The sequence below is a fragment of the Myotis brandtii genome, unplaced genomic scaffold (genome assembly GCF_000412655.1).
Source record: "Myotis brandtii unplaced genomic scaffold, ASM41265v1 scaffold143, whole genome shotgun sequence".
NCBI classification, from domain to species: Eukaryota; Metazoa; Chordata; class Mammalia; order Chiroptera; family Vespertilionidae; genus Myotis; species Myotis brandtii.
Genome location: NW_005355115.1, coordinates 1,026,389 through 1,044,076, shown reverse-complemented (window position 1 = coordinate 1,044,076; position 17,688 = coordinate 1,026,389). Strand labels below are relative to the sequence as shown.

At 41.6% G+C, this 17,688-nt stretch overlaps 1 protein-coding gene across 1 annotated transcript in view; it reads right to left on the bottom strand.

The window, feature by feature from the left end:
* The window catches only part of PLA2G7 (phospholipase A2, group VII (platelet-activating factor acetylhydrolase, plasma)), a 46,651-nt gene that overhangs the window by 528 nt on the left and 28,435 nt on the right, over nt 1-17,688 (bottom strand). The window contains exons 2-11 of the mRNA XM_005860929.2: nt 17,244-17,380; nt 12,268-12,389; nt 11,698-11,842; nt 9,603-9,696; nt 7,520-7,588; nt 6,630-6,756; nt 5,429-5,533; nt 4,282-4,373; nt 2,912-3,082; nt 345-493 (exon numbers count right to left, since the gene is read on the bottom strand). Coding sequence (XP_005860991.1) covers nt 345-493; nt 2,912-3,082; nt 4,282-4,373; nt 5,429-5,533; nt 6,630-6,756; nt 7,520-7,588; nt 9,603-9,696; nt 11,698-11,842; nt 12,268-12,389; nt 17,244-17,346 — 1,177 coding nt within the window. The 5' untranslated portion in view covers nt 17,347-17,380. The remainder of the gene's footprint in view (nt 1-344; nt 494-2,911; nt 3,083-4,281; nt 4,374-5,428; nt 5,534-6,629; nt 6,757-7,519; nt 7,589-9,602; nt 9,697-11,697; nt 11,843-12,267; nt 12,390-17,243; nt 17,381-17,688) is intronic.

The window sequence follows — 17,688 nt, the reverse complement described above, 5'->3', positions numbered from 1 at the left end:
TCATAAATTACATAATCTGTGTACTGATCAGGGAGACAAGGTAGCCTGTGCCCTGTTGCTGCATCTGAATGAGATGGGATGGAAGCAACATGCACGGTTTCCTCAACATGGAAGCCCACCCCAGTCTTACCAGCAAGACTGTTGGCTCTAACAGGTACACTTACTGTCTGATATATAGTATGCAATGCTGCAAAATTAAATTTTCTCAAGTTTTCAAACTGATTTGACTGCTATGTTAAATTATAAACTACTGGAAACTTAACATGAGACTAGTGCTGTAATAAAAGGCAGTTTTGTTCTGAGAATCATCCGGTTTGTGGAATGAAAGAATATTTGTTTCTTACCTAAATGCTTTTGTAAGAATGCTAATGAAGCTTTGTTGGTAAGATCCATAGCGACTTCTGAATCTATTTTTCCTTTTAATGTGAATATGTATCCAACTGCTTTGCCAGTTGCAAAAGTGAAGTCAGCAAAATTCTGATGGACTGAACCCCTGAAAGATAAATGAGACATTTACAAATCACATTGTTTATAGTTAGAGTGCAGGAAAGATATGGGCCTAGTTGACCTTTTTATTTATTTATTTTTTTTTAAAAAAAGATCTTTAAAGAGAGAGGAAGGGCCAGGGAGAGAAAGAAACATCAATGTGAGAGCAAAACATTCATCGGATGCCTCCAGGAAGCCCTTACAGGGGATCGAGCCTGCAACTTGGCATGTGTCCTGGCAGGGAATCAAACTGGTGACCTTTCAGTGCCCAGGACAATACCCAACCAGCTGAGCTACACCAGCCAGGGCCTGGATGACTTATTTACCGAAAACCAAGGAAACAATATTTATCAATTTGATCTCCTTAGATATGATTTTGAGGGTCACAGACTGTTCATTTAGGGATCCTAGAGTATGTATTTGTCTTCCCTTCTAGATAAACAATTCAAAGATCCTATTTTTGCTTGGCATCTTGTCTTTAAAAGAAATGATTCCAGCTTTTTAAGGGGCTGGAATACTTGCAATTTCAGTAGATGGAATGTGTTATATGTTGAACTCAGAGCCAGAAGCCTGCTCCCTTACTGCAACCACTTAACTTGATATCTATTTGATGCTAATCAAGCCACTTTGGATTTAAGCCTTGGATTAAGTAGATTAGAAAACATGTTTTCTTGTATTATTTAAAATGTAAGCACCTTCCAAATACCAAGCTGCATGTTAAATTCACCAACAGCCTACCATCAAATAGGATGGCCTTTTTATTGCTCATTTTCTATTACCTCCGGGACACTTGACACTTGATTTTATTGCATTTTTCCCCCTCTTTGTTTCCTTGACATTATGCCTGCCCCTTTCCTTGTACTCTGTTCTCTTCTGACTCTTCACCTAAAATGTAGGCATTTCTCAAGGTTCTATTAGACCATTTCTCTTCTCACTTTGCGGTCTCATCCACGCCAAAGGTTTCATCTATAACATATAAAGTCTATGCATTTCCAATTTGTGGCCAGACAGCTCTATCCATATTTCCCAATCTCAAGCTGAGAAATACCAAATTAAAATACATTTTTTTCAGGCCCCACATGATGCAATTTTTTTTTCCCGACTTTGCTGCTGCTTATAAGCAAACTATGAATCCTCTTAGCTATCACTACTCAAAACAGAACCATTTGGCACCTGCTCATTCTTCCCCGAATTCCAATCAAAACTTGAGCATGGGACTCATAAAGAAGGTAGACACAGGGTCAGGGAAAAGTAGAAGCCTGGATGCTACCCACAGTAGAGGATGGCTAAGGAGAAGGAGAGGGTGGGGGAAAAGGATGGAGCCCTCTAAATGATAGGGGAAGAGTAGGGCTGGGTAGCCTGGAGAAGAGAAATAGGTGTCCTCAACAATATCGAATGGATGCAGAGAGAAAGGCTGAGACTGCACATAGACTGCTGGGCTTTTAAAGCCTCGGCAGGGCCAGCTTCAGCATGGGAGGGCAGGGGGAAGGCGTTTGGGAAGCTAGACCACAGGAGTCAAGAGTAAGTGCAAGTAAGCACATGCAATATTAAATATAAGCTATTCTTTCAAGATTTCTAGCAGAAAAAGTAAGAAAAAGAGTGCCTAGTAAGGAAGTGGGGTGAAGGACAGGTTAGGCATTCTATACTATTTCTCCTTTAGAATTAGACTTGCACGTGCAAATGTGCTACATTGAAGTCCTTTCCTTATCTGGACATTTCCTCGCTCTGTCTAAACTCTCTCCATCCTTCAACACCCAGTTCTACTCCCATCTCTTCCAAGCAGCCTTTTCTGACTACATCAGTTGGAAAAGACCTCTCCATTCTCTGATCCCAAAGTGCTCATTGCCTATACTATATATTTTCTCCCTGGAAATAAACCCGTTTCATATAGGAGAGGGATGAGCACTATCTTTGCTTTGTAACATCCCATTGTGAGTCCAAAACTTTTTTGGGATTTCTTTTTCACATCTATGATATAAGCATATTGCCAGCACTTAGGGGACCCCATTATAGTTTGGGGAATTTATAAGTTTGTATTCTTCCCAAATAGGTAAACATATTGCCGGTCTGAACCGATGCTCTGACTTTTTTCCTAAAGAGTTCCTACTCTAGCTTGGTGATGGAACACTTTTCTCTGCCCGGACCCCAAAATGTGTAAGCTTGCTCTTGTGTTTACATGAAAGTGGCAAGCACCCTAGCGTGCATTTTAATTATCAGTATATGGGCCACATATAGTAACACCACTTAAACATTTGCATTTTAAAAAGAGTAAATCTAAATGCACTTAGAACCTGAGATTTTTCTAATATTCTCGCTTATTGAAAGTCTACACAACAAAGTTAACAGTCCTTTAATGGCTTGTATCTGTTGTGGTTTATCCAAGTTTCAAGTTTCTATTTCAGATAATGAAGTCAGTTGCTATTACCTGATTGTGATCATTTTCCTTTCTTTACCAGGTGCGTAGCATTTTTTCATTTTTATGATATTAGCAGGATATTGGAACTCTTCAGAGTTGATAAAAAAGAGGGGCTGAGAAAACTTGGAAAATACTTCCTCATTCAGGGGCATCATCCATGCATCCAGGGCAATACCGCACCTGCAGGTGTTTGTTGAGATGATAACGGAAGGCTGGTTACACACCGGCAAACATACAGGTCTTTCTACTAAAGCCAGGACTAATGGACACACCACACTGGCCCATGATTGTATTGTACTTCATGTGAGAAAGAGATATGATTAGCTTTATAAGGTCGCAGATGTGGAAATATGTAATCATTTTCTTTAGGAGGCATTTAGGAATTGGGACTTTTAGAACAATATATAATCTTTAAAATTTTCATTCATTTTAATATTATTTTCAAAATAAATTTTTGAAAAGTAGCGATTTCTTCAAAATTGTGGTGTCTGAAAAAATTCCCTGCACACATTATTGCTCCTATGTTTCCAGACTTTCTGGATACTCCATAGTCTATTTATTATATCTTTTCTTAGAGTAACAATTGGACCCATCGCTTTATATTTAGAGGTGCTGTACCTGGAAAATTGTCTGGGCATTGATGTAAAACATGGGCATATCTCTGGAAATATTACTAACTTTCTTATTTCTTTATTTTCTATTTTATTGTTTATAGTATACAGATGCTCTCAGTTACTAACTTTCTTTTTACAAGTCAGTTTATCCTATGTTTCATGACATTTTGGACACTGTTTTATGTGCTAAATGGACTAAGGAAGAGAAACCCCTTCTACTGAAACAGATTTTAAGAAATTCGAGATGGAGTTTCACAAGTGATCCTCCCTTTCTATACGGTGGGCTCTATGTGAGCTCATCAGTCTGGGATGAAGTAGTTCAAGGCAGAAAATATTTCCTTATGTTAGAACACTGGAGTATTTCAGACCTCACTCCAAATTAAAAATGAAAAAAATAATTAAAAATACCCTGCTTACTAGGGAAATCTGGACTATAAGATGGCCACATTATTATCACAATCTTATGTCGCTGATAAAATGTGTATATAAAGGTACATTTCCAAGTGAAAATGTTAAGCCCTCAAACAGATGAATAAGAATGAAGGAAAACATGTGGGGAGGGGAAAGTTTTTAATAGCAGTGAAATCAGATATTTTCTGCTTAGGAAAGTTCACAGAGAGTATTTAATAGAGGCACAAGAATAGACTTGTAGGCCTCAAAGGGTCCCTTCCTTACTAAGAATTTGATAAAATTGTATTTCACGTGTGTTATCACTCCCCCTCTTCCAATAAATTACTGTTCTGTCTCTTCGCCTCATTCTCTTACCTGAATCTCCGGTCATCGTGAAGAGCCTGAATAACTGTGGCTCCACCAAAAGAATGTCCCATTACTGCTATTTTATCTCTATCAATGGAGTCCTACGTGAAAAAGCATGAGATGAATTGATAACTATCTCACAGGTTGTTAGAAAAATAGAGTGAATAATTTTGTTAATCAGGCAATTAGTATTCAATTCATGGGCATGGTTATAAACCTTGATTTCTTATAAAGGAAATACACACATATACAAATATACACATGTAGCACACACACATAATACATACATACAAATACATCCACACATATATATGGTAAGCATTTGTAAAAGTTCAGAAGTGAACTTAATGGTCTTCCCAGTCACCCACACTTAAAACATCATCAATGCTGATTTCTCCCTCTCCCCAGTTCATATTTATCACTTTGTGCATTTCATGAGGATTTATTGAGTGCCTGCTCTGTATTAGGCATTGTAGTTCATTTCCAGTGAGCTCACAGCCTATTGGGAAGGAAAGAAATACAGATGCATGATGCAAATACAATGGAGTGGTAGCAAGGAGTAGCCATGATAGATAGCCAATCCAGGCCAGGGCTGGGCAGTGGGTCCAAGAAAGCTTCTCTCGGAGGAGGTGCTTCCTGACTTGAGTTGAAAATTAAGCAGCACTTAGTCAGGGTGGAGGGTGAGTCACGTTGCCAAGGGGATAACATGTACAAAGGCATGGAGATAAAAGAGAGAGTGGCGACCATCATCTTATGCTTAAACTCAAGTGCCTCTACTCCCTGTACTCCACCCTCCACACCCACTGTTGAGTCTTTGTCTATGATCTTCACTTGGTGTCATATTTTTTCCCTCCCAACATTGTATTTAAAAATTGTGGGCCAGCTTTCCAGGATCAAGCTCAAAACATGCAGAAGCCATCCAAGAAGTGACAGTACTTGAACCACGTGGAACGGCCATTTTTGTAGACTGACTATTGGCAACTGTATATATAGTTCAACCTAATGCATTTCTTCTTGTCCTAACACTTCACCTGTAATTTTTTTTTTTTTTTGCAGCTCTTTATCATGTTGTACCCTGTATTACAGCAGAAAAGCAAACTCTAGAGAATAAAGAGCTAAGAACTACAGGACAGGGAAAAGGGCTTTCATAGCTCACCCGCAGCCGTTGCATATCGAACTCTGAGTCTAATACATTCTTCACCGGTGTTCCAGAGAGCATCACATCGAGAGCCTGGGAACACTCCTTTGCTCTTTGTCGCACCTGATGTAATTATTAGAAGAAGGAAATGACAAAGTAAAAAGTTGTAATACTTTACAACTTATTTTAACGTTTGTGTAGAGCTTGCGTGTGGGAACAATGGTCAGCTGCTTATAAGCTGGCAATGTCTGAGCAGTGAGTGGTTAGAAAATAGCCCAGCATCATGATGCAGGCACCAGCCTTGGTGGGGGCCACATCCCGGCTCGGTTGCTTAGCCACAGTGTGACCTCGGGTGACTTCATCTCTCTGAGCTTCCTTTTACTGTCTAACGCTGCCTACCTACCCCAGTGACATTTGGATGGAACTCAATGCAATAACATATGAAAAGCACCCACAGGAAAGCCGTCACAGGGCGGGAGCCAGTGTGCTCGATTTCATTTAATCTTCCCAACAGCCCTGTGGGAAAGACACCAGTACTCGTTATTTTGTAACTGAGAAAACATGGAAGCAAAACAGGGACAGTAAATTAACTTGTCCAACATGACGCCACTGAAAAGTGAGGGCCCCAGGATTCAAATGTACAAAGTAGGATCCTAAGGCCTAGACTCTTAATACTATGCTATACTCCCTCTCTGAAAAGTAGTCTTTCTTACGGGACTATGAATCTACCCTGAGATTTTAAAACGAGAAGTTGTAATGCAAAAGAATTCTGTATAATCACGGTCATCTCCCAGAATTTTGTTTGTCTTTGATTTCACAATGACCCACACATTTCACTAAGGCAGTGGTTCTCAACCTTCTGGCCCTTTAAATACAGTTCCTCATGTTGTGACCCAACCATAAAATTATTTTCGTTGCTACTTCATAACTGTAACGTTGCTACTGTTATGAATCGTCATGTAAATATCTGATATGCAGGATGGTCTTAGGCGACCCCTGTGAAAGGGTCGTTTGACGGTCAAAGGGGTCGTGACCCACAGGTTGAGAACCGCTGCACTAAGGGGATTGTATTACTCTGTGAACCTGCTGACGGATCTTGGGCAATGGGAAGTACGAGTGCAAGGAGCACAGCTTGCCGAGTATACATCTAAATTAGCAAATGCCATCCTGTTGCCTGTGCGTTTTAGTCCCCACGCCACCTGCCCTGACCGCAGTGTACCTGCGAATTTCGTAGAAGCACCTCATTCTCCCCTTGTTGTGGGGTTTTGAGATAGAGCCACGACTTTTTCCCTATTTCTGCAGCAGACTGGTCATCGAAATAGTACGTTGCAGAGGCGGATCCATCTCTTCAACACAAACAGAATCAATTACTTACACTTCCCCATCGCACCCATGTTCCTCTTTCCCACCCTTGACTCAAGGTCATTCTGACCTTCCTGACTTCCCTTTCTTCCTCTATACTGCATTTAAAAAAAAAAATCGTGCCCAGCCTGTGTGGCTCAGGGTTGAGCATCGACCTATGAACCAGGAGGTCATGGTTCGATTCCGGTCAGGGCACATGCCCAGGTTGTGGGCTTGATCCCCAGTGGGGGGCGTGCAGGAGGTAGCCCAGCAATGATTCTCTCTCAGCATTGATGTTTCTATCTCTCTCCCTTCCTCTCTGAAATCAATGAAAATATTTAAACAAAAAAAAAAATCAAAGAGGCCCTGAAGGGACTTCTAAGAAAAAGACATCATTGTGAGTAAACTCAACCCATTCTATCTTCCCAATTCCCAGAGGCTACATTGAAAACTCCCTCCCGGAATCAAATCCAGCAATGTCACTTACTAGCTGTGTGGCTTTCGGCAGATAACGCTTTGCTGGCTTCCTTTTCCTCCTCCTTAGAACAGTGATAATGGTAGCCATCTCATAGGGTGGCTATGAGGATTACATGATGGTGTGCAAATACAGCACAAAATAAACCCTCTAGAAATGTTAGCTGCTTTTGTAATTCTTGAAGGGCTAGCTCAGTCTCCCTTGTTTCTTACCATATAGTCATCGCTGACCATTCAACATTTTCTGTCAACCTTTAGGAAAGTTAAAGCCCAGCTACATACCAGATGACATACCTGTGTTCTACAGTAGCAACTATAAACCCATGAGAAGCCAGGTCATTGCCAATTGCAGAATAAATTGTCCTTCAAAACAAAAAGAGGGGAGCATTCAACTGCCAGTCATGATTACAAGGTGGAGTTTACTAGTAAACCTGGGCTGTTACACCCTAGAGTAGTGCCCTGGAGTAAAGCAGAGAGCTGTGGTTCTCAAAGGGAGGCGATTTTGTCCCTCAGGATATTTGACATCTATTGTCATTTTCATTATCATGAGTTGGGAGAGGGTGCTACGCCATCTGGTGGGTAAGGGCTCTACTAAACATCCTACAATACACAGGTCCACCTACCCTCCACAACAAAAAATTATCCAGCTCAAAACATCAACAGTACGAAGGCTGAGAAGCCCTGGTGCAATGATGATCAATACGGCCTTTGAGAGTTCTGAATATTAATTGTGGCTCTGCCCACTTACCAGTCACATGACTTTAGGTAATTACATTTCTGATTTTTTTTGTCCTCACCTGTCAAGTGGGGCTAATAAAGGCTTTGCTGTAAGGTTTTAATAAGATAATGTGTGTAGGAAGGCAGTACTGTGTGGTGCTTAAGAGAATGGGATCTATCGTCCTGCCACTGTGTTAGAATCCTGGTTCCACCACTTATTAGCTATCGACCTTGGATAAGTCACCTATCTTACCTCTGCCTTGGTTTTCTTTTATCTGTAGAAGGGTGATGCTATAACAGTACGGCATCTAGTGGGATTATTCTGAGGATTAAGTAGATTAGTACATTTTCAGTGCTTATAATAATGTCTAAAACAGAGTCATTACTGAGCATGTCAGCTGTTGTTTAAATGACTGGATAGGGTGAGATGTTTAACAGTCACGTGCAAAGCCACTGCATTTGTAACCCCCTTCCATGTCTTCATTCTGCGCAATCTTTTCATATCATGCATTCAATAGAAAATGTCCATAAAGAATAAAAAGAGGGAGGGAGGAACTATGTCTTCTACCCCTGAAGATCCAGGAACTTTAGGGACAATAATCTAGCACAGGGATCAGAAAACCTTTTCTGCAAAATGCCAGACAGTATATCTGTCCAGCTCTGTGCACCATACATTATGGTCACAACTACTCAACTCTGCTGTCATCACACAGAAGTAGCCACAGACAATGTGTAAAATGACCGTGTTCTTATATGACTTTACAGAAAAAAGGTAGCAGGCTGGATTTGGCTGTGGGATTCTAATCAAATAAATAGCTAGACCACAATTAAAGAGCTGAAAATCATTTCTTATTTCAGACGCTACCCATCTGTTTTCTAGCTAAAAGCTACCTTTTATTCTCTGAAAGTTGAATAATCCTCTGAGGTGGAGGAAGGAAAGGCAGATGAGAAGATATAAGAAGAAAGTGGAAAGGAGGTAGTGATCATAAAAATAAGCCACTCAGATATCACGTTATTGAGACCAGAGTTAACTAAAGAGCCCACCCAGCTCCGACCTCTCTGGATCCTTTGATGAATAACACTGGGTCAAGCACTCCTTCCATTGGCCTTTTAGAACTATGCTACCGTCTGAGACTTCATACCCAATCAATCTTTAGGAAAGTTAAAGCCCTGCCACATACCAGGTGACATACCTGTGTTCTATAGTAGCAACTATAAACCCCCGTTTCTCCTCTCCTTCCCAAATGTGCACCCTGCATCACGATCTGAAGGCTCTCCCCATCCCTTCCTGATCATTCCCCTCTATCCTTCTTGGGATTTCTCTCAGTAACTGTCTTTCACAGCTAATCCAATCTTGGTGTCTATTTCTCAGGGGCCCTGAACTAACACAGTGGATGATTCTGAGAGTATAAATACAGAAGGACAACAGCCAAAAATGCAACACTCTCTCTCCTCTGTTGTGAGGCTAGGCTCCAGGAGCTGGTAGGTGGAAAAAACAGGGCTAGGACTGATCAATAATAGATCATAGCCAATTCTTGAGGAACCCCAACTCCTTCAGGATAGGGGCCTGCATGACACTCCAAAATCTGCTGCTCCTTTTGGGGCTGGGGGAATACATTGATCCCTCATGGCTGAAATTGTTCAACCTCTCAAACTTTACCTGAATGCTCCAAGACCATGAGAAAAAACAACCAGTGGGTATTTTTCACCAGTCCTCACAGGAGCATTCCAGCTTGCAGGCGTTGTTTTTGAACCTAGACAGCAATGAAAGATTATAGATAGGGGGTTTTTACTTGAATGTTGCTGGTTAATTTAACTTACATCTCCTTAGTATAAAATCCTAACCCATGGAATTTATATTTTTATGCATTAATAGTACATTCGTTAAAAATTCTCCTACTAGATACCCACCAACCAAGGACCTGAACCATGTGGTTTTTCCTAAGACCACAGGATCATTAGTTATCAGTTCTCCTTGCCAGCTCTGAGCTTAAGGTGAGACATTTTACTACTTATAGGCATATTCAAGAAGGCTGTTCCTTACTACCAATGTCAGGTTTTGGAAAAATTTCAAAGGGAATGCTCTAAAAACAAACTGAACCTCAGGGACATTACACTGAAAGCCAGAATCTTCTAATAGGAGACTCCTCTCATTCTATGTGGGTCATGATCAAGAGAAAGGTGAAGAGACCATTGACTTCATACTCAGATGTGGCTTTGGACACAGCTCTGCCATGGTCACTAGCTATTGACCATGGGCAAGGTAAGAGAACTGTCTAAGCCAGCTGTGGGCAAACTACGGCCTGCGGGCCGAATCCGGCCCGTTTGAAATGAATAAAACTAAAAAAACAAGACCGTACCCTTTTATGTAATGATGTTTACTTTGAATTTATATTAGTTCACACAAACACTCCATCCATGCTTTTGTTCCGGCCCTCCGGTCCAGTTTAAGAACCCATTGTGGCCTTCGAGTCAAAAAGTTTGCCCACCCCTGGTCTAAGCTAAAGAGTCATTTTCTTTTTTTAAAAAATATATTTTATTGATTTTTTAGAGAGGAAGGGAGAGGGTTAGAGAGTTAGAAACATCAATGAGAGAGAAACATCTATCAGCTGCCTCCTGCACACCCCTTACTGGGGATGTGCCCTCAACCAAGGTACATGCCCTTGACCGGAATCAAACCTGGGACCCTTGAGTCCGAAGGCTGACGCTCTATCCACTGAGCCAAACCAGTTAGGGCTAAAGATTCATTTTCTATAAAAGGAAGGAAATGATACCTATCTCGTCAGGTTTCTTGTGAGGATTATGTTTAAGTGGTAACACATGTAAAGCACCTATGCAGTCAATAGTAAGAGGCACAAACATGGAAAATATTGTCTTCCCTTCCTTCACTGCTCAATTGTCATTGTTTTCATCAACTATCTGTGTTTCATTTTCTCACCTATAACATGGAAATGTGATCATGAAGCCCGAATGTGACAATTGCTACAGAAGTGACTATAAGTTATTCAAGCACCACAAAGATGTGTAGTTTTTTAAGAAAACTCCAAAAAGATGTTTAAAATAAATGCCAAAAGCTGTAGGTAGTTTTTAGGGGGAAATCTGAAGATATAGTTGACACCAGCCCAACAGTAGTGCCTGGTCAAACAGATAGATAAGAAAGGAAAGTCTATACTCATGAAGGTAGACAAATTAAGTGATGACTGCATATCAGATTGTCTTTGGGAGAGAGGCTGGTCCCTTGGGTGTGGGTGATGGGAATGAGAGTAGAATCTCCTCATTTATGCTCAGTAGGAAATTAGCTTTCGCTCCTTAGTTTGAGATTTGGGAATTATGGTGGCTTCTACTTTTTTTCTCTTGTTGCTGGCCTGTAGAAAGCACTTTAGCAAAGAGCATAAGGGATAGTAGTTGCATCGGCCCAGCTGCTGCTTTCACCATATTATTGCTCCCCCACAATATGTAAGAAGAAAACGAAAGACCTGCCATTGAGAGATGTTAGAGATGTTAGAGCCAGTCTGAAAGTCTGATACTTTCATTCCCTCCACCCATCCCATCATATTCAGAGTGGACAAAATGAGAACCCTCGATTCACTGATAGCTACCTGGCCTTTGACCTTTCAAGAAATATATACTTGCTTTGTCATCTTAGGTTAGACTGATGAAAATCTACTTTGGTCCTTAACTGCCTGAAACTGTCGCTGTTTCCAAGACTGTCTTATATTCTGGAGCATATAAAGCAGGGTCAGCAGAAATCTTACCAAATAATAAGCTCAAAACGTTGCCCATAAGCCAGTGTGTTCCAAGAAATTTACTAAGACCAAAAAAATATTGCTTGTTTGGGATCCACACGGTGTCAGGGTGATCATTATCTTGGGCTGGATAATACAGACGCAAAAAGGTGCCCTGTAGAGGAAAGAAATTAATGCACTTTTAGTCAAGTCACTTCTCAGATTCCAACAGCTATTTTATTGGGGACCCAAATACCTCTGTTGCTCATGAAAGAAGTCCAGAGAACTTTTTAAGCTGCTGTCATGATTGAATACAGTCAAAAGAGAAGAGAAATAAAACAACAACAAGCTTTCATGGTGAAAAGAAAGTGAGCCTGGTTTCAGCCATTAAGGAAGGGGAAAATTAGAGTTTATAGTTAAGTTAATCAGATGACAGCAATGAATTGGGGAATGACTTAACTCGAAAAAGGCTTCCCATGAAGCCGTACAAATGGCAAAGTGAGTCATTCTCAGGTGAGGGCAAGGTCAACTTTCAAAACCTCTAGGGAGTTATAGCAAGTCAATATTCCAATACAAGGATAAGTGGTTTTAAAGCATCACCTGTTTAGTATATGTAGACATCAAGTCTGTACAACCGACGGGATAAGGTCCACTTCCTTTGGGAATTTCACTCTGGCCCATGATTGCAGCAGCCATCAGAGCTTGTATTTTATTGATCCGTGCTGAAAAACAGGTGCATGTTATCTCACTTGTCACTCATTATGCCCCAGATTTTATTATGCAAAGAAATTCCAAAGGAATCAAGTTCCCGCCCATAGTGTCTAGTCTCCTTCATTACTTTACTAACTAGAAAAATATATAAGTAATTATTGAGAACCTGCTGTATGCAAAGTACTATGTGAGAAAAAAGATGGAGGTAGACATAGGCCTTCTCACAAGATACTTAGCACTATCACCTTCTAATACTTACAGCCTTGCCCTTACCTTCTGCTCCAATGCAGACCATATTAAAGACCATTTCCCAAATCTGTTTCCCCTAAACATGAACCTTATCTCATATTTCTGATTTGTGCTTACAATTTCCCATTTCGTATCCCCACCTGATGTCCTTCCATAGGAACATCAAAGCCAATGGTCCAAAATAAAACTAAATGACATCTTCCCAACTTCCCCGCCTCATCCTCCAACCACAAACCTGGGATCATCTCCTTCCTACCTCTCTCTCGAAAACTCCCTACATCCAACCAAGTCTCAATTTCTAACATTTGTTTTTAGCTTAGGGTTCTCTTTCCAATATGCCCCTGACCCTCTGGCTCAAGTGTCTCATACATACTTTCCCTGTCTCTTGATTAGACAGTTACCATCTCTCCTAACTGTTCTATTCACTTTGGAACTTAGCCTTTTCAAATGCATAGTTCACCTAGATCCTGGAGTGATTAAAACACAAAGCTCACCAGGCAATTCTTTGTAAAATCCTTCAATGGCTTCCTACCACCACATGGTTTTTCTTGAAGATGGAATGTACTGGAATCTTTCTGGCAGGCAGTTTGTAGGTGATTTAAATCTACACATACCTTCCTAAGCTACTTCCATTGCTACTTGAGGCACAAGTATGGCCTTTCCTCCCAGTGTTCTGGGGTTAAAACGTGTTCATAGGCACACAAGCTCACCTCCCAATTCCTGGGCACTGTAAGAAAGACCCTCCATGATCCAGAGTTTCACTACCTCATACTCTTCTGTTTTTTTTCCTGTATCTCCCTTCCATGTGCTCCAGGGCTCCTGAGCTACACACTGGGCTGTCTGACACCTCTGCACCTTGGTAAATGTTATTCCCTGTGTTTGAAATCCTCATAGCAAAATCCTATTCAACCTTTAACATCTGGATTAGTTTTCAGGGCTTCTCTGAAACCTTTTCTGGTCCCCAGGAAGTAATCATTTTATCCTCAGTATTAAATCAATTCCCTCTATATGTTTTTAGCATTCTTCATATCATATTATATTAAAACTAGAGGCCTATTGCATGAAGAGATTCGTGCAATAGGCTTTCCTTCCCCTGGCTGCTGGCACTGGTTTTCCTCTGGCACCCGGGACCCAGGCCTTCGCTCCGGCCGCAACGGAGAAGTCAAGCCTCGAGGCTTCTCTGCTCCGATCGCAGCAGAGAAAGCAAACCTCTTCAGTCTTCAGTCATCTTCAGTCTTCAGTTGTCTTCAGTATCTTCAGTCTCTGCTCTATGCCTGCATATGCAAATTACCCACCATCTTTGTTGGGTTAATTTGCATACTCATCTTGATTGGCTGGTGGGCGTAGCGGAATGACACCAATTTGCATGTTTCTCTTTTATTAGTGTAGATTATGTGTTTGTACACTCAGTCTCCCATAGTGGGCTATTACTTATGAGCTGTATCCATGTTTTTGTATCCTCAGATCTACATGGTCAGCGCTCAATAAATATTTGTGAAAATGAGCTGAAGTAAGCTTTTCACTGCCACTGGTCTGTCATTTCCGTCAAATGCTTCATGGTGTTCCTTCTCTTACTCGCCCACTCTTGAAACTTTCTCTCTGGTGTCAAAACCTTTCAACACACCTATAGTTTCATTTCATCTGTTCTTCTCCTTTCTAAACCCCAATAAATATTTAATTTCAAGACTCTGAGTCCAAATATCAGTATATTCAGACTGTTACATTTCTAGATTCAGCTTGCCCACTCCTTTCCCTCTGGTGGACTGTGAGTTGATTACTCCGCTAGAGAGATACCTTCATGCTTTCCATCACATTCTCCCTCTGCCACTAAGACACCTAGAACTATGTGAGGAATGGCACCTGCATTGATATCTTAAGGAATCACCCAGAAAGATTTTGAGACGTAATTAGAAGCCCATGTATATCCTCCACTTTGGTGAGTAATTGTGAAGTACGTGCTGGAAATGAGGCGTTTGATACATAAGGCCTTCCTACTCAAAGTTGGTCCATGAACCAAGGCATCACCTGGGAGCTTAGAAACACAGGATCTCAGGCCTCACCCCAATTCTACTGAACCAGAAAAGATGTGCCTATTAAAGTTGAAGAAGCACTGGCCTAAGGTATCAGACCACCTTCAGTCAGCAATTCATGGTCAAATAATAGGAGATAGTTCCAAGGAAGGCCGGGGGTGAGATGGACCCTGGGTCTTGCAGTCAGGTGATCCTATTTTGAATTCCAACTGTACCTCTTGTAAACTCTGATGCTCTGGACTAGGCGACTTACTCTCCTCTCTCATGTAAAGTGGGGATAAAGTACTTGACCAGTCTATAATTATAAGGATGCTGTGATATATAAGTCAAGTACCTAACATATAATGAGTAGAAGACCAATATCATCTGTCCCTTACCTAGACTTAGTTAACTCTGGCTACCCAAATTCAATCCTTTAGAGGAGTTTTAGCTGCCCGAGGCTAAACCATACTATACCCATCTGAGGCAGATTCAAAACCCAAGGCATTTTCTAAGAGATTTTTAAAAAACACACATGCCTGTAAGCTAAAATTTTAGGGTGGATTTAGAATTACAAAAGGCATGTTCCCATTTAAGACTGTCTACTGAGCCATGCTCTGTGGTGTAATAGGGAGACATCCAGAGAACGATGGGGTAGGCCACAGCTGCCCTGCGCTCTGCTGTGCCCTGCCCACAGGCAGCCATGGTGTGACTGCACAGGGGGTGAGGGGAAGGACTCTGGCTCACAGAGTTTGGTGATGAACCCACAGCTGTCTTGGAGGCATTACCTCTGGAATTGGGAGTTCAGTTGTAGAGCCGTGGGAGGGTTCCAGATGAACAAGGTTCTCCCTGGGAGATCTCAATTCCACCTGTGCCTTGGGAACCTTTTTCAATCATCTAGGAGTGCCCTGGTTCTCTAAAACCAGCCTACAGCTAACCTGGTCATGGTCTTGGATTTCCTGTTCTCTACCCACCTATCAGGACTCGTCATGAAGAAAAGGGCAGGGAAGACGATTGTCAGGTTGATGGCCACTCTCTAGATGACATAATTTTGTGGTTCAGATTTATGTCACTTCCTATTTCTCTTCAACTTTATTTTGCTAAAAGCATTGGAAAGCTTGGTTTGTTATTAATCCGATTACACATTTCTGGTGGGATTCATTTTTAAGTACTCCTGATATTCATTCCTGGGTTTGGAGATGGACGGTGTACATGCTAAGGACATTGCATTCTCTTACATGGCTTTATGTCCTCTATTAGCAAATAAACTATCTTTAGCCTAAACTTATAAATCTTTTACCTGCATAACTGTATTTCCTATGCATTTGTTTAGTAAGAATATAATCATCTTTTAATCTTTTATTTAATAAGCTATTTGTAATAATTTAAAAAATGTTTGTGCATTCATTCTTGAGCATTTAGAGTGAGAGGGGCATTGGGCTCAATGCTGGAACTACAGAGATGGATAAAGCAGTGTCTCTGGCTTCTGCCAGTCCAATAACAGCTCTCCAGTCATTTTCAAACATGAGTGATAATGGGGAAATTAATTTAATTAGGCTGTAGGCTCCTCGAACTTGACTACAAACTCATTAGCATAGTCACCAATGTATCCCTGATGCTTCAGTTTCCTGGTAGGTGTTGTTGAATGAATGGACCTGTGAGATATTGTGCCATTTCCTATGCAAATGTAGATGTAAGGTGAAGTCCCTCTCCTACTGATGCATTCATTGCCCCAACTATGACGTAGGGTGAAATTTATCTATAAGGTACTGGGTTATTAAAAGCCTTTTGCAAATGCTACAGCAATGAGTCACCACCAAGCCTGAATAACTTGATACAGAGGGACCATATCTATCCAGGTGCACAGGTCTGTGGGTACAGATATTAGGACACCATTCAGAAGCCACCCACACTGCTCATTATCTGAGGAGGCTGGATAAAGGAGTTCATGGATCACAACCCTCTGGGGTTAGCAGGAAAGCACAAAGCTCCAGAGGCAATCTCTTTTAAATAAAGTCCCTTCTTAGTGATGGGAGATGTATGTGTCTAGAGATGACTGTCCCACTCTGGCCTCACTTCCTGGGCTTATCTGTTCCTTCCTCGCCTCTCCTTCCCTCCCACCACAAGGTAAGAAAGAGCAAGCAATGCAGTCCATTCTCATCTGGGGCTCCTTAGCACCTACTTCTCCCTGTCATTAGGTAGAAAAGATTATTTCCCTCTGGATCCCCACACCCTAAATTACCACTCTCACATCACCATTACCAGGACTACAGCTGTGTAGTGGCAGGTTTTGAGGTTGCTCCTGAGGGAACTCCAGGGGATCTGGGTTACTATGTTGGAGTGGGAGTGGGTCAGGCAAGTGAGGGAGTTCTCCATGGGGACTGCAAGCTGAACTTCTGGTTTGCCTGGTTCTGTCCTGCAGGCATCATATTTGAAGACAGGTGCTTGGAATGAAGACACAAGGAGGTCCTATCCCATAACCCAGGAGAACAGAGGGCCTCCATGAGCATCTTCCTAATCAAATTTGCTTACAGGCCAACTTCTCTGAGGCCACTGTGAGTCTGGCAACAGGTCAGTGGCACAAGCCTTGATAAATGTACCTCTTACCTTCTGGTTGGACAACAGGATTTACATCTTGCCAGCCTAAAGGATGAACCAGGGTGAGGCAGCTGCAGAGGCAGAAGAGCGCATGCAATTTGGGTGGCAACATCTCGGAAGCTGAGCAGTGGTTTCCGCTTAACCTTCTTCAAGGCAGATTATTAAAAGAAAAAAACAAAACAAAACATGCAATAAAGAGATTTAGATAGGCTGACAAATCATTGTTATTAGATACTAGTAATATGATTTTATAAATTACTAGAGGCCCAGCACTCGAAATCGCACGAGACCTAGATCTGGCGTGCCGCGGGACCCAGCGTCAAGTCCTGCCGGCACCGCGGGACCCATCAATGCACCTCCTGGTGACTGGTCTTTGGTCGTTACGGCGTTACGACCACTGGGTTTTTATTATATAGACTAGAGGCCCGGTGCACAAAAATTTGTGCACTGGGGG